This window comes from Panthera pardus, unplaced genomic scaffold (genome assembly GCF_024362965.1).
Source record: "Panthera pardus isolate Hobbes unplaced genomic scaffold, ASM2436296v1 HiC_scaffold_10, whole genome shotgun sequence".
Taxonomy (NCBI): Eukaryota; Metazoa; Chordata; class Mammalia; order Carnivora; family Felidae; genus Panthera; species Panthera pardus.
The window spans coordinates 94,257,918-94,273,649 of NW_026526655.1; the positions used below are offsets into that span (position 1 = coordinate 94,257,918).

The 15,732-nt window shown below is 34.8% G+C and overlaps 1 protein-coding gene across 4 annotated transcripts in view; it reads left to right on the forward strand.

Moving 5' to 3' along the window:
• Positions 1–15,732, forward strand: part of ZRANB3 (zinc finger RANBP2-type containing 3) — a 303,348-nt gene that overhangs the window by 19,238 nt on the left and 268,378 nt on the right. For 3 of the 4 annotated variants that reach the window (XM_053909315.1, XM_053909305.1, XM_053909304.1), the window contains one exon: positions 1,731–1,898. The exons of the other annotated variant lie outside the window; for it this stretch is intronic. In XM_053909315.1, the coding sequence (XP_053765290.1) occupies positions 1,735–1,898 (164 nt within the window). In that variant the 5' untranslated portion in view covers positions 1,731–1,734. The remainder of the gene's footprint in view (positions 1–1,730; positions 1,899–15,732) is intronic. 4 annotated transcript variants of the gene reach the window in all.

Here is a 15,732-nt window from a genome sequence, read left to right on the forward strand (position 1 = left end):
ACTCAGCCCTTTCTCAGCGTGGAGGCTTTCCATTGATCCTGTCTGTGTGAAGTGCTCTTCTCTCAATTTTGAACTTGGTTGGCTCTTTTACCCCCTTCACACTATAGACTAAGCTCATCCTAGGAGAGTCCTTACCTGGTCAGCCTACCTAAAGCGGTCATTACTCTCTTAAGTTCCTTCATATTATTTGTACTTATTTATTTGTAATTATTTATTTATTTTTAGTCTCCCCCTCAAAAATGTAAGCTTTGTGAGAGTGGTCTTTGCTTCTCTGGATTCTGGCAGATTATAACTATTTGTTATTAGTAAATATTTGTTGAATTCTTGAGATTCTTAAACATTGGATACAGAGGTTGATGACTTCTTTTGGGTGGGGTGTAAAGTTTTATAAATCTGCAAGTAATTAAGAGAAAAGCAAATTTACTTTGAAGATGGAGTGACATTCTGTATAAACATAACAATTGGGACGCCTGGGTGGCTCAGTCAGTTAGGCGTCTGACTGTGGCTCAGGTCATGATCTCACGGTCTGTGAGTTCGAGCCCTGTGTTGAGCTGTGTGTTGACAGCTCGGAGCCTGGAGCCTGCTTTGGATTCTTCGTCTCCTTCTCTCTCTGCCCCTCCTCCGCTCACGTTCTCTCTCTGTCTCCCAAAAATAAATAAAAAATGTTAAAAACCTTATTTTAAAAATACAAAATATATAACCATGTAAGCAATCTAAATACAAAATATTATTAGAGAAGTTTTCTAGTTTAGTGACTTAGTAAGACTTTTTCTTGCATAGATCTGAGAATTTACAGATATATGAAATTTTTGTATAAAAAAATTAAAATGACATTTGTGGAAACCCAGTGGTGAGGAAAGTGCCAGTCAGGCAGTGATTCATTCTGTGGATTCGTTTGATTTAAAAGAATTCATTTTAATATTTAAAAACGAATCTCATTTAATAATGTTGAGTTAATATAATTATAAATTTGGAGTTGATGTCTTTGTATTTTATAATTTTTAAAATGCAGTTTTACCCCATTCTTAGAAAATCTGGTGTGATATGAAAATGTATATCTTAAAAGGATTAATTTTAAAAGACTTCCACTTTCTATAGGAAATCATTTCTTATTTTAAAAATTATTTAGTTTTTAGGTGCCGGAGGGGTCATCATTAAGCACAGTTTATGAGTTCCAGTCCCTTATAGGGTGAGCTCGAGCCCCACTTGGGATGAGCTCTGGGCTCTGCTTGGGGTGAACTCGAGCCCTGCTTTGGGTAAAACACGAGCCCGCTTCAGGTGAACCCCGCTTCTCTCTCTCTCTTTCTCGCTCTCTCTCTCTCTCTCTGGCCTTTGCTCACTTGTGCCCTCTCTCTCTCTCAAAAAAAAAAAAATATTTAGTTTTAAAAAATCCGGTTGATTTTTAACTTTTCAGTAAAACATTTATTGCTTAACACAGGGTTATGGTTATATTATGGTTCAGTTTGAAATACAAATGAAATAAAGGATGCTGGTTCCTAGATTGTGCATTGAGTAATTGCTTTTGGGCTCAGTGCTTTGAATTGTCTTAAGAGCTCATTTTGTGAAAGTTATTTAACCAATTTATGTAGATAGTATATCAAGTCTACTGATGTAAGTACTTTAGTATTATTATTTATGTTTAATTCTCTAATACACGTAGTAATAACCATTTTCCCCATCCCTCCTCTTTGGTGATTTCTTTTTCTTTTCTTTCTTTTTTTTTTTTTTAGGAGCATGATGCCTAGAGTTCATAAGATAAAAAAGTCTCTTCCACCTCAGAATTCTTGTTTGACAAATGAATCTTATAAACAGTTGGATTTTTTGCCTGACAAACTAAGAGCAAAGCTGCTTCCTTTCCAGAAAGATGGCATTGCTTTTGCCCTCAGAAGAGATGGCAGGTAAAGTACTTTTTTCAAGACATACTAAAAATGTTAAGTTCTGGCAAGTATATATATATAAAAGCAAAGGTCTGTGCAAACCATTCTTTTTCTATATACCTAGTATTCCCATTTATTTTTTTTATTATATCTTAAAATAATAATTTTAGGATATATCGTATTTTGCCTTCTTTTTTTTTTTTAACTTGTTTTATTTTTTATTTTTTCAAATTTACATCCAAATTAGTTAGCATATCGTGCAACAATGATTTCAGGAGTAGATTCCTTAGTGCCCCTTACCCATTTAGCCCATCCCCCCTCCCACAACCCTCCAGTAACCCTCAATTTGTTCTCCATATTTATGAGTCTCTTATGTTTTGTCCCCCTCCCTGTTTTTATATTATTTTTGTTTCCCTTCCCTTATGTTCATCTGTTTTGTCTCTTAAAGTACTCATGTGAATGAAGTTATATGATTTTTGTCTTTTCTCTGACTGACTAATTTCACTTAGCATAATACCCTCCAGTTCCATCCACGTAGTTGTGAATGGCAAGATTTCATTCTTTTTGATTGCCTACCCCATTGTAATACCCCATTGTATATATATACCACATCTTCTTTATCCATTCATCCCATCGATGGACATTTGGGTTCTTTCCATACTTTGGCTACTGTTGATAGTGCTGCTGTAAACATGGGGGTGCATGTGTCCCTTCGAAATAGCACACCTGTATCCCTTGGATAAATGCCTAGTAGTGCAATTGCTGGGTTGTAAGGTAATTCTATTTTTAGTTTTTTGAGGAACCTCCATACTGTTTTCCAGAGTGGCTGCACCAGCTTGCATTCCCATGCCTTCATTCTTGAGTGATACTTCGATTGACAATATAGCTCTACTATTTTTTTTTCTTCCAGCTCTACTATTTTTTAAAGTTTATTTATTTATTTTGAGAGAGAGAGAGAGAGAGAGCATGTGTGCATGCACGGATGAGGAGCAGAAAGAGGGAGAGAGAGAATCCCAAGCAGGTACCGCACTGTCAGTGCAGAGCCCACTGTGGGGCTTGATCTCACCAACCCTGAGATCATGATCTGAGCTAAAATCAAAAGTCGGACGCTTGACTGACTAAGCCACCAGGCTCCCCTACAGCTCTACTTTAATAGCCATTTTTTTTCTTAGCACTTTGAAGGTTGTATTCTATTGACTTATGTCTTTCATAGTTACCATTAAAAAGTGTGCTCTTGAGTCTGAAAAATTTACTTTACAGGTGACTTATTGATTACAAGGAGAAAAACTACAAAAAGGTCCTTTAGTATAGCCTATAGTGGTGTAGCTACAGACATAATGTGCTGCACAGGAATTATACAACATTCCTAACTGGTGTTCTTCCTGCAAATTACCTGTCCTTTAATCATGAGGAAACAGTGTAACCTGTTCAGAATGTGGGATTTTTGTTGGAAAATTGACCTGAACTCTTCAAGTGATACAATGGCATGAAACAACCAAGGGAAGTGATGAGAGTGTCCTAAGTTGAGAGAGACCTAATAGTTAAAATATCTGAAAGTAATACATAAATCTTTAAAAAAAAATTTTTTTTTTAACATTTATTCGTTTTTGAGAGAGAGAGCATGAGCAGGGAAGAGGCAGAGAACGAGGGAGACACAGAATCTGAAGCAGACTCCACACTCTGAGCTGTCAGCACAGAGCCCGATGCGGGGTTCGAACCTATGAACTGTGAGATCATGACCTGAGCTGAGGTCAGACGCTTAACTGACCGAGCCACCCAGGTGCCCCAGCAATATATAAATCTTGATTAGATCCTGGATAAGTAAAAAGAAAAGTTTTAGAGCACATATTTAAGATAAATAGGAAAATTTCATCTGTACTGTATTAAGAGTGATGAATAATGTCAGTTATCATGGATGAGGTAATGATGTTGTAGTTGAAAGAATGTTCTTGTTCTTGGAAAATGCATGATAAAGAATTTGGGATGTAGAATCCTGAGAACAGCCTACTTTCTACATTTTCCCAAAAGGAAAGGACATATGTATGTTTAGAGAGACTTTGAGTCAGCCAAAATGTTAACACTGAATCTGGTGAGTGGTACAAGAGTGTTCACTGTAGTATTCTTTTTGGCTTTTCTGTCAGTTTGAAAATTAAAAAAAAAAGAAAAGGAAAAAAAAGAATCAGTCTAATTTTCATTCCTTTGTAGGTCAACTATCTTTTCTGATTAGATCCAATCTATCTGTATCTGTTATTAGGATTCTCTCTTGGTCTTCAGAGTTCTGCAGTTTCATTATAATTTATTCATTCTGGTTTTCTTTTTATATATTCTCCCTGAGATTATTGTGCATTTTTAATCTGGGATTTGTGTCATGTTGATTCTGGAAAATTCTCAGCTGTTACTTCTTTAAATATTGATTCTCACCCATTCTGTTTATTTTCTTTTTCTGCAATGTCTATTAGACTTAACCTTTTCCTCTTCCATTAATGTCTCATATTTTTTGTGTCTATATGTGCGACATGATGGCTACTTTTAAAGATCTTTTTTTTAATAAGAGATCATGATTCAGTTTTTCTAGTCTGTTTAACTTACCTACTCAGTTGTTATTTTTAATTTTAATTTTTTATTTTTATCTTATTTTTCATTTAAATTTTAGTTATTTAACATACAGTGCAATATTAGTTTCAGGATAGAATTCAGTGATTCATCACTTACATATAACATCCAGTACTCCTCACAAATGTCTTGTTTAATACCCATCACTCATGTAGCCCATCTCCCACCCCCCTCCCTCCATCAACCTTCTGTTTATTCTCTATTGTTAAGAATCTCTTGGGGCATCTGGGTGGCTTAGTCAGTTAAGCATCCAACTTCAGCTCAGGTCATGATCTCACGGTTCGTGAGTTCGAGCCTCTCGTTGGGCTCTGTGCTGACAGCTCAGAGCCTGGAGCCTGCTTCGGATTCTGTGTCTCCCTCTCTCTCTCTCTGCCCCTCCCCCCCTCATGCTCTGTCTGTCTCTCTCAAAAATAAATAAATATTAAAAAACAATTTTTTTAAGAATCTCTTATGGTTTGTTCCCCTGTCTCCTCTTTCCCCTTTCCCATTTATCCATCTGTTTCTTAAATTCCACATATGAGTGAAATCATATCGTATTTGTCTTTCTCTGACTGACTCATTTCGCTTAGCTTGATATGTCCTAGCTCCATCCATGTCATTGCAAATGGCAAGATTTCATTCTTTTTGATGACTAAGTAATATTCCTGTGTGTGTGTGTACACACACACACACACACACACACATATATATATATGTATACACGCCACATTTTTTTTGTCCATTGATTAGTTGATGGACATTTGGGCTCTCTCCATAGTTTGTATATTGTTGATAATGCTGCTATAAACATTGGGGTGCATGTACCCCATGAGACTGTAGTTTTGTATTCTTTGTGTAAATACCTAATAATGTAATTGCTGGATCATAGCATAGTTCTATTTTTAGTTTTCTGAGGAACCTCCAAACTGTTCTCCAGAGCGACTGTGCCAGTTTGCATTCCCATCAACAGTACCAGAGGGTTCCCTTTTCTCCACATCCTTGCCAATGCCTGTTGTTTCTTGTGTTGTTAATTTTAGCCATTCTGACAGGTGTGAGGTTGTGTCTCATCGTGGTTTGATTTGTATTTCCCTGATGATGAGTGATGATGTTGAGCATTTTTTCATGTGTCTGTTAGCCATCTGGATGTCTTTGGAAAAGTGTCTATTCATGTCTTCTGCCCATTTCTAACTTGGGTTATTTGTTTTTTGGGTGTTGAGGTTGATAAGTTTCAAAGTCTATATTTTGGATACTAACCCTTTATCAGACGTCATTTGCAAATATCTTCTCCCATTCTGTAGCCTGCCTGTTAGTTTTGTTCATTGTTTCCTTCACTGTGCAGAAGCTTTTTATCTTGATGAAGTCCCAATAGTTCATGTTTGCTTCTGTTTCCCTTGCCTTTGGTGATGTGTCTAGCAAGAAGTTGCTCCGTCTGAGGTCAAAGAGGTTGTTGTCTGTGTTCTCCTCTATCTCCTATTCAGTTTTTAACTTTTTTTAATGTTTATCTATTTTAGAGAGAGAGAGAGAGAGAGAGAGAATATTAGATAGAGAGGGAGACACAGGATCCAAAGCAGGCTCCAGGCTCTGAGCTGTCAGCACAGAGCCCAACGTGGAGCTCGAACTCATGAGACATGAGATTATGACCTGAGCTGAAGTCAGATGCTTAACCAATGGAGCCACCCATCACCTTTTCAGTTTTTAATGAATTTTTTGACATGATGTAGAAAATACATGGGGCAAAGTATACAGATTATAAGTATACAACTTGAAGAATTTTCACAGTATTGCCATCAGAAAGATAAAAAAATAGTACATTACCTGTATCCCAGAAACCTTTCTCTTGCCCCTTCCCAATCACTATTGCCTCCCTCCTCTCCAAAGGTAACCAACCATTTATCCTGACGACTCAAACCACAGATTACATTAATATGTTCGACTATATCATTGTAATCATCTGTATATACTCTTTTGTATCTGATTTCTTTCACTCAACATCATTGTGATAATGTTCCTTATTGTTGCATATGGTTGTAGTTGGTTCATTCTCATTGCCATATGTAAATAAACCATAATTCTTTTATTCATTCACTGTTGATGAATATTTGAGTTGTTACTAGTTTGAGGCTAGTAACTATGCTATGAACATTCGTATAGAAATCTCTTGGTAAATACATACATACACAAACATTTCTGTCATGTGTATACCAAGAAGTATAATTGTTGGGTTATAACATTTGTGTATATTACAAGTAAAAAACTGTCCATATCAGTTTGCCAGGGCTGTCATAATGAAATACCACAACTGGGTGACTTAAACAACAGAAATTTATTGTCTCACATTTCTGGAATCTAGAGTCCAAAATCAAGGTGTTAAAAGAGTTGATTCCATTTTAGGGTTCTGAGGGAAAGATGGCTGTCTTTTCATGTCATCCTCTCCCTATTTGTATCTATTCCCTTTTTTTTTTTTTTAAACTTTTTTTTTTTTAATGTTTATTTATTATTGAGAGACAGAGAGTGCATGAGCAGGGGAGGGGCAGAGAGAGGAGGAGACACAGAATCCGAAGCAGGCTCCAGGCTCTGAGCTATCAGCACAGAGCCCAACGCGGGGCTCGAACTCACAAACCACGAGATCATGACCTGAGCTGAAGTCGAACACTCAACCTACAGCCACCCAGGTGCCCGTCTTCCCTTTCTTTAAGGACACAAGTCATATTGGATTAAGGCCCATGCTAATGATCTAATTTTAATTAATTACATCTGCACTGACTCTATTTCCAAATCAGGTCACATATTGAGGCACTGGATGTTAGAACTTTAACATGCGAATTTTGTGGGGGGCATAATTCAATCCATATCTCAGCCAAACATTTTTCAGAGTGTACCAACGTTTACTTATTAGTGTGTAAGAGTCCCAGTTGTATTACATCCTCACCAACGGTTCTTACTGCGTGTCTTTAATTGCACCTTAGGTATCCTGGCAAGTGCATAGTGATATCCATTTAGGTTTTCATTTATACTTTTCTGATAACAAATGAAATTTAACACTTTTTCATATGCTTATTAGCCATTTGGTTGTCCTTTTATTAAGTGCCTGTTCATGTGTTACCTATTTTTCTTCTGGGCTGTTTGCCTACTTCTTAGCATTTTCTAGGAGTCTTTTGTCAGATATATATGTTGCAAATAAATGTTCTCAGGCTATGTTTTGCCTTTTCTCTTTCTTACTGATATCTTTTTTTGTTGTTGTTAAATATGAAATTTATTGTCAAATTGGTTTCCATACAACACCCAGTGCTCATCCCAAAAGGTGCCCTCCTCAATACCCATCACCCACCCTCCTCTCCCTCCCACCCCCCCATCAACCCTCTCTTACTGATATCTTTTAATAACCACAAGTTCTCAATTTTAATGTCATCTTAAATACTCATTATCAGTCTTGTATTTTACACCTGACACTTTTTGCATCTTGTTTTGCAAACCTTTGTCTGCTACAAGGTTGTGAAGTTAATTTTCTGTCTTCTAAAAAGTTCATTGTTTTATTTTTTACATTCAGTTCTCCATTACACTTAGAGTTGATTTTTGTATGTGGTATCAGGTAGGGATCTGAGTTGATTATTTATTTATTATTTAATTTTGTATTTAAATGTCTGATTGATCCATTACAATTTATTGGAAAGACTTAACTTTCTCCTGCTATATTAGACTTTTGTCATAAATTACATAACTTTATGTGGATCTTTCTAGATAAGTGCTGTCTAATTGGACTTTCTCCCATTATGCAAGTGTTCATATGTGTGCTATTTAATTCAGTAGTTATTAGCCACATGTGATTACTGAGCTCTTGAAATATGGCTAGTGTAACTAAGGACAGAATTTCATATTTTAACTAATTTTAATTCATTTAAATTTAAACAGCCATATATCTGGTGGCTACTGGATAGGACAGTACAGGTATAGATTCTTTATTTATCTGATTGCCAATCTTAATTATTGTAACTTAATAATAGACATCTGATCTAAGATAGTATAAGTCTTACAGCTTTATTATTTTTTCCAAGTTGCCGCAGCTGTTGTTGATTCTTTGTATTGCCTTTAAGTTGTAGAAATCAGGGACATCTGGGTGTCTCAGTTGGTTAAGTGTCAGACTCTTGGTTTCTGGCTCAGGTTATGATCTCATGGTTTATGAAATCAAGCCCTACATCAGGGCTCTCAGCACAGAGCCTGCTTGGGATTTTCTCGCTCTCCCTCTCTTTCTCTCTTTGCCCCTACCCTCCCATGCTCACATGCTCTCTCTCAAAATAAATAAATAAACTTTAAAAAAATCATTTATCACTTTTCACCAAAAAATGTTGGGGTTGTAAATGGAATATTTTGCATCTGTATATCAGTTTGGGGGAGAGTTGATATCTTTATAGGATGGGGTATTTTAATCCATTATTATGCATTATTCTTCTGTTTATTTAATTGCCCTTCATTTATTTTCATCTCAATTATTATTTCCCTTATTTAATTTTTTTCAATAAGATTTTATATTTTTAATATATAATTCTTTCTCATGTATCATTACACTTATTCCTAGATATGTAGTATTTTTGATGTTGCTATCAAATGTTATTTCCCCCCTCTGGTTGTTTTGAAGATTTTCTCTTTGGTCACTCAAAAGTTTTGCTATGTGTGATATGTCTAAGTTTCCATTTAAACTTCTTCATTTTTGGGTTGATGTCATTTATTTGCACTAGGAATATTCTCAGTCTCTTCAAATCTCTTCAAATTTTATTTTTGCCCCATTCTTTTCCCTTCTTGGTCTCCAGTTATACTTATATTAGACCTTTTCTCTGTGTCCTATATAGTGCTTATCTTTTGTATTTACTTATTTTTTAAAAATTTCTGTGCTTTACTTGGATATTTGTTGTTTACCCATACTGTTGTTTACTAATCCCATCTCTTGCTATTAAATTAATTTATTGGATTTTCTAAAAGAAAAGACCATCGCTCAAAATACTTGAAACCAAAACACATTCAATATGGCTGAAACAAAAAAGTTGAATTTACTACTTGGTAAAGCAAGGGAGAACTGTGCTCCTTAAAGACGGCAAACAAAGCAAAGAGTTGATATTGAATCAGACTTTGAGGAAGTTTGGAGTCTTTAAAAAGCAGGAGTGTTTAAGTGTTTGTTCAATAGCAGAATATACTTTAAGCTTTAGCTGACAAATGTCAAAGAACATTCAGTCCTTTCCTATCTTGAAATTGGAGAATAGGAACATTTTGTTTTCTGTTCTTGAGGTCAGATAGTGTATTTTTAAGCTCTAGAATATCCAATTCCTATCTGCTGGTTATGTTGATAGTATTTTGTTTCTTCCCATGTTTTAATTCCATCGCTTCTTTCTGTAGATATTGAGAACATACTTATTTTACATATCTGATATCCTTTGGAGGCTAATTTTGCTTTTGTTCTTGTTATTCATGACTGTCTATTTCCCAGTGTATTTAATTTTTAAATTTTTTGTTTTTATAATTAGATAATCTTAATCTCTGTGAATCTTGAGAGACCTAAATAACGGATAAAGATTTTTAGGGAGGATTTACACAATTAAGTTCTTGGTTTAGGGTTTCCCACATTTCAGAGGCAGTATAAATTCAAAACCTCAATGTCATCTTCAGGTAGGCTTGTGATTATGAATTTGTGGTTAATTATTGTCTCATGCCAAACATTAAGTTTCTTTATTGGCTTTAGAAAATTGAGATGTAATTAAATTTAATAAAATGCACAGGTTTTAGGTGTACATTTGAGTGGATTCTGATAGATGCCTACCCCTGTTTTTGAATACCTCTGTCAAGATATAGAACACTTCTATCACCCAGAAGAGGCCTCTTTATTTTCTTTATCAACCTCATCCTCATGAATTAGGCAATCAGTTATCTGACTTTTGTTACCAGAATATTTTTTATGGTTACTTGATGCTCTGTTTTTTTAACTTTTTATTTTGAAATAATTTCAATTTGGAGAAAAAAATATAGAAATAACTTTTATATACCTTTTACCTAGACTCACTAATTTCTAACATTTTACCAATTTTCCTTTACTATTTCATTCTTTCTCTTCTTTCTACACATACGCACATACACACAAGCCCACACACACATACACATGCACAGCATGTGCGCACACATTCGTATTTATTTTTTTCAAAGCCATTTGAGATTAGGTTGCATACGTCTTGCTCCTTTAACCTATGGTATTTGAGAATAAATAAATATTTTGGTGTTCCCAGGTGACTTAGTCGGTTAAGCATCTGACTTGATTTCAGCTCAGGTCATCATCTCATGGATTGTGAGTTCAAGCCCTGTGTTGGGCTCTGTGCTGACAGTGCAGAGCCTGCTTGGGATTCTCCTTCTCTGCCTCTCTCTCTGCCCCACCCCTACTCACACTCTCTATCTCAAAATAAATAAATAAACTTAAAAAAAAAAAAAAAGAATAGGGTGGCTCATTTGTTAAGTGTCTGATTTTGGCTCAGGTCATGATCTCACAGTTCATGAGTTCAAGCCCCACATTGGGCCCTGTGCTGACAGCTTGCAGCCTTCAGCCTGCCTCAAATTCTGTGTCTCCCTCTTCTGTGCCCCTCCTCTGCTCGTGCTCTCTCTCAAGAATAAATAAACATTTAAAAATAATAATAAAAATTTTTAAAAAAGAATAATTTGTATTTTAAGAACAAAAATATTCTCTAACATAGCCACTGTATAGTCATCGAATTCAAGGTATGTAATCTTTAATCTCCATGTATGTTGTCAATTATCAATCCTTTATAACAATTTTTTTTCTTTTGGTACAAGATCTAGTCTAGGATCACTTATTGCATTTTGTGATATCTCTTTCTTTCCTCTAATGTAGAACAGTTTCCCACATTTTCATGAAACTCGCTTTTTTTTTTTAAGAATATAGGCCAGCTTATTTTATAGAGTATATCTCAATTTTTAAAACATTTTCTCATGATAGGATTTGGACTGTGTAGCCCATTCTGGATTAGTACATAAGGGAGATACAAGTCCTGTCCTTCTCAGGTTATTGCTTTTGAAGGCATGCACTATCTGTCAGCATCTCCCTGGCAGTATTTTGACTGCTTCTCAGTGTTGTAACTACAATAGTCTATCACTCTCTACCATCTAGTTACTATTTTTCCTTCCCAAAATTGTTGTCTATTTAACAAACAACTAACATCAGATGTTCAGACCATGTAAATATGCTTCTCTTACCCAATTTTCTCTCTTGGATTTAGCTTCATTACATATTCTTGCTCCAAATAATTTTTGCCCTGATAGTTGTGAAATGGTGATGTATTAATTAGGATTCTACGGTAAGGAAGAGCCCTCCTTTCTGTTTCAACAATCTCTCTCTCCTTCTCTTTCTATCTCTGCCTATCCATCCATCTACTCATTCATCCATTCTCAGGATGGACTCATGGATTCCTGTAGTATTCAGTGGGTTATAATCCCTTAATGTACTTTAGCTTACTTTTGTCTGTTTTGGAACTTGTCACACATAGAATCATGCAGGTTATATGGGCCTCTGTCTGACTTCTCTTGCTCAACATGTTTTTTAGATTCATATATATTGTTTTGATCTCTGAATATTAGACAGCTATTTTGTTTGTTCACTTACTGATGGACATTTGGGTAGGTTCCAGTTTGGGAGTCTTTACGAAGAAGATGGTATTAACATTCATGGACAAGTCCCTTTGTGGACATATTTTTAATTTTCTTTCTATTTTTTAGGGTAGGTGTCTGTTTTACTTTGTCAAAAAAACTCACCTTTTATCCATTTCATTAGCAATATAAGAATTCTAGGTGCTCTATGTCTTTGTCTGCATTTGGTGTTGTCAGTCTTTTTCAGTTTAGCCATTCAAAATGAGTGAATAATCTTCAGGTGGTAGCTCATTGTTTTTTAATTTGTATTTTCCAAATGACTAAGAATGTTGGCATAGTTCAACATATATTAATGTTTTGCATATATTTTAGTTACTGTTTGTCTTTTTATTACTGATTTGAAGGAGTTCTTTTATTCTGCATAGTGGACCTTTACCAGATACATGTATTATAATATTTGCTCCCAATCTATGGTTTGCTTTTTAATTTTCTTTATAGTATTCTTTATGAACAGAAATTTTTAATTTTCACAGTATCTAATTTATCAAGTTTTTCTTATACAGTTAGTGCTTTTTATATTGTCACAAATAAGTCTTTTCCTACCCTAGGATCACAGATATGGTTCTTATGTTTTGAATTGGAAGCTTTCTAGTTTTAGCTTTTATGTTTTGATATGACTCCTCTTGCTTAATTTTTGTCTGTGGAGTGAAATAATAGTTCTAGGTTCAGTTTTCTTTCATATTTATATTCAGTTATTTTGGCACCATTTTTAGAAAAGACCCTTTTCTCCCATACATTTCCTTGATGCCCTTGTGAAAAGGCACTTTACCATATATATGTATAAATCTATTCTCAGGGGTTTTTTGTTGTTGTTGTTTTTTGCCGTGTGTGTGTGTGGTGTTTTTTTAAATTGTCACTTCTTTTCCATTTTTACTTCAGCTGTAGCTTTCTTTGGCTCAGGTTTTGTTTAGGAGACTCATTTCCACTGTGTACTTTGTATAGATCTAAGGCACTATTATCATTGCTGTGCTTAGCTGTTAAGTTTTAAGATTCCCTGTTGGTGAACTGGTGCAGCCACTATGGAAACCAGTGTGGAGGTTCCTCAAAAAATTAAAAATAGACCTACCCTATGACCCAGCAGTAGCACTGCTAGGAATTTACCCAAGGGATACGGGAGTACTGATGCATAGGGGCACTTGTACCCCAATATTTATAGCAGCACTCTCAACAATAGCCAAATTGTGGAAAGAGCCTAAATGTCCATCAACTGATGAATGGATAAAGAAATTGTTGTTTATATACACAATGGAGTACTACGTGGCAATGAGAAAGAATGAAATATGGCCCTTTGTGGCAACGTGGATGGAAGTGGAGAGTGTGATGCTAAGTGAAATAAGCCATACAGAGAAAGACAGATACCATATGTTTTCACTCTTATGTGGATCCTGAGAAACTTAACAGAAACCCATGGGGGAGGGGAAGGAAAAAAAAGAAAAAAAGAGGTGAGAGTGGGAGAGAGAGCCAAAGCATAAGAGACTCTTAAAAACTGAGAACAAACTGAAGGTTGATGGGGGGTGGGAGGGAGGGTAGGGTAGGTGATGGGCATTGAAGAGGGCATCTTTTGGGATGAGCACTCGGTGCTGTATGGAAACTAATTTGAGAATAAATTTCATATAAAAAAAAAAAAGATTCCCTGTTGGTATTTTCAGACACCTGCCTTGTTCCCTATAGCTTTACCACTAACCTATCACTCTGGTTTTGATTTTCTTTTTTATTTCTGACCATTATAGATTTTTTTAACTTTTCTTCAGGTAAGCTCTGCATTTTGAAAGACAGTAATTTATCTAATTTAGCATTTCTAGGTGTTTGCAAAGGGAAGGATCTGAGACTTTCTAAACCACCATAGCACTGGGAACAGAAATCTTACTGTTAAGTCTTCATTCATTAGAGATTATACTCGTTATCATTGGAAAAGTACCCTTATTATAAAATTACTTAGTTCTTTTCTATTGTATTCTGAATTTAATTTTGTGTAATTAATTTCCCACGATTTCTTTCTGACCTTATTTTCCTTGCATACCTTTAACCATCTTTCTATTTTTCAACATTTTTGAGACACTTCTTTCAGATGAGTTTTTATGTTCCAGGATTTCACTTAGTGATTCAGTTTGTCTTTTCTTTTAAATAGTATTAAGTTCACTTTTGTTCTTTGACATTAGAGTTGTATTTGGTCTTAATTCTGTCATCATAGCATTTGTTATTATTTCTGTTCCTAAAAATTTTACTATATAATCACTATATGATCCACTAAATATATTACTATAGTAGCATCAAAGTTTTCTTCATGTTTAGTATGCACTTTTAGTAATTTGAAAGTTTGGAGTGTGAATTCGTTGATAATCTTTATAACTACAGCTTTGCATAATATAGTTGATTCTCTATTTTATTAGCTGGTATTTTCTTATTTCCAATTGTGTATAGTGACATTTTGGTGTTTACCCTTCTTTTAAACCTTTATGTCCCTCTTTCCTAGCACATCATATTAATTGGTTAAATCATGTTTCTTGTTATTCACCTTTGTATTTTTAAAAGTACTTAAATTTGTTCCTATAAATACTTACATATTTTTGTCAACTTTAAATGATCTTTGCCTTTTTCTTCTGTTTAGTTCTTGTTAGGTATGTAATTTCTGTGTTGTCATTGTCTGTAACTGTTAAATTCTTTTTTTGTACCCAGATTATTTAAACAGCTGAGTGGTTCAATTGCTTCCCTCCAGTCCTTTTTGTTTCTGCAGTGTTCTTTGGTTGGGATAATCTTCTCAAAGTTCTTGTAGCAGGGCTAATACGAAGTCAATTACTCAGGTTCTTGCATTTAAAAAATGTCTTTTCACCGCGTTTCTACCAAATGACAAATTGAGTAAGAAATTTCTCAGTCTCAGTTTCATTGCTGGCTTATGTAGTTATTGCTGTACTATTTGTTGTAGTCAAGCCTGAGAGCTGCCTGGTTTTTTTCTTCTTACAGATGGTTGATTTTTTTTGTTTTTCTTACTACTTATTTTGGCAGTCTAGTACTAGGGTGTATCTAGGTGTTGACACTTATATTTGTGCTATATTATTTTATCCATATTTTATATATATTTTTTAATTTTTGGAAACTTTTCTTGAATTATTTTGAAAACTGTTTTTCAGTTCTTTTATTTTTCTTCTTTGAAGAAGATTTTCTTCTTTGAAGACACCAGGTATGCCCATGTTGATTTGTCTTTACCTGTCATCCCTGTCATTTGTATTTTTGTCCTTTTCTTTTTTAATTTATTTTTTCTCTAAAACCCCTTTGCTTTCTTTATTCCCTTTGAAAATGTCCTTTCATTCTTGTCTTATGTGTACTCTCATATGTATTTATATACATATTTATTTATTTATTTATTTAGCAGTACCTATTCTCTCCCGTTTCCATTTCAGTGGTGTTTATTTTTATTTTACTTCTCTTTCAGGTCACATTTAAGTTCTTCATATTTCTTGCCACAGCTTCCCCAAATCCTGTACCTCTGCTTTGTGTTTCTTGTGTTTTATATTTTTATTTTTAATTTTGTAATGTTTATTTATTTTTGAGAGAGAGAGAGAGAGAGAGA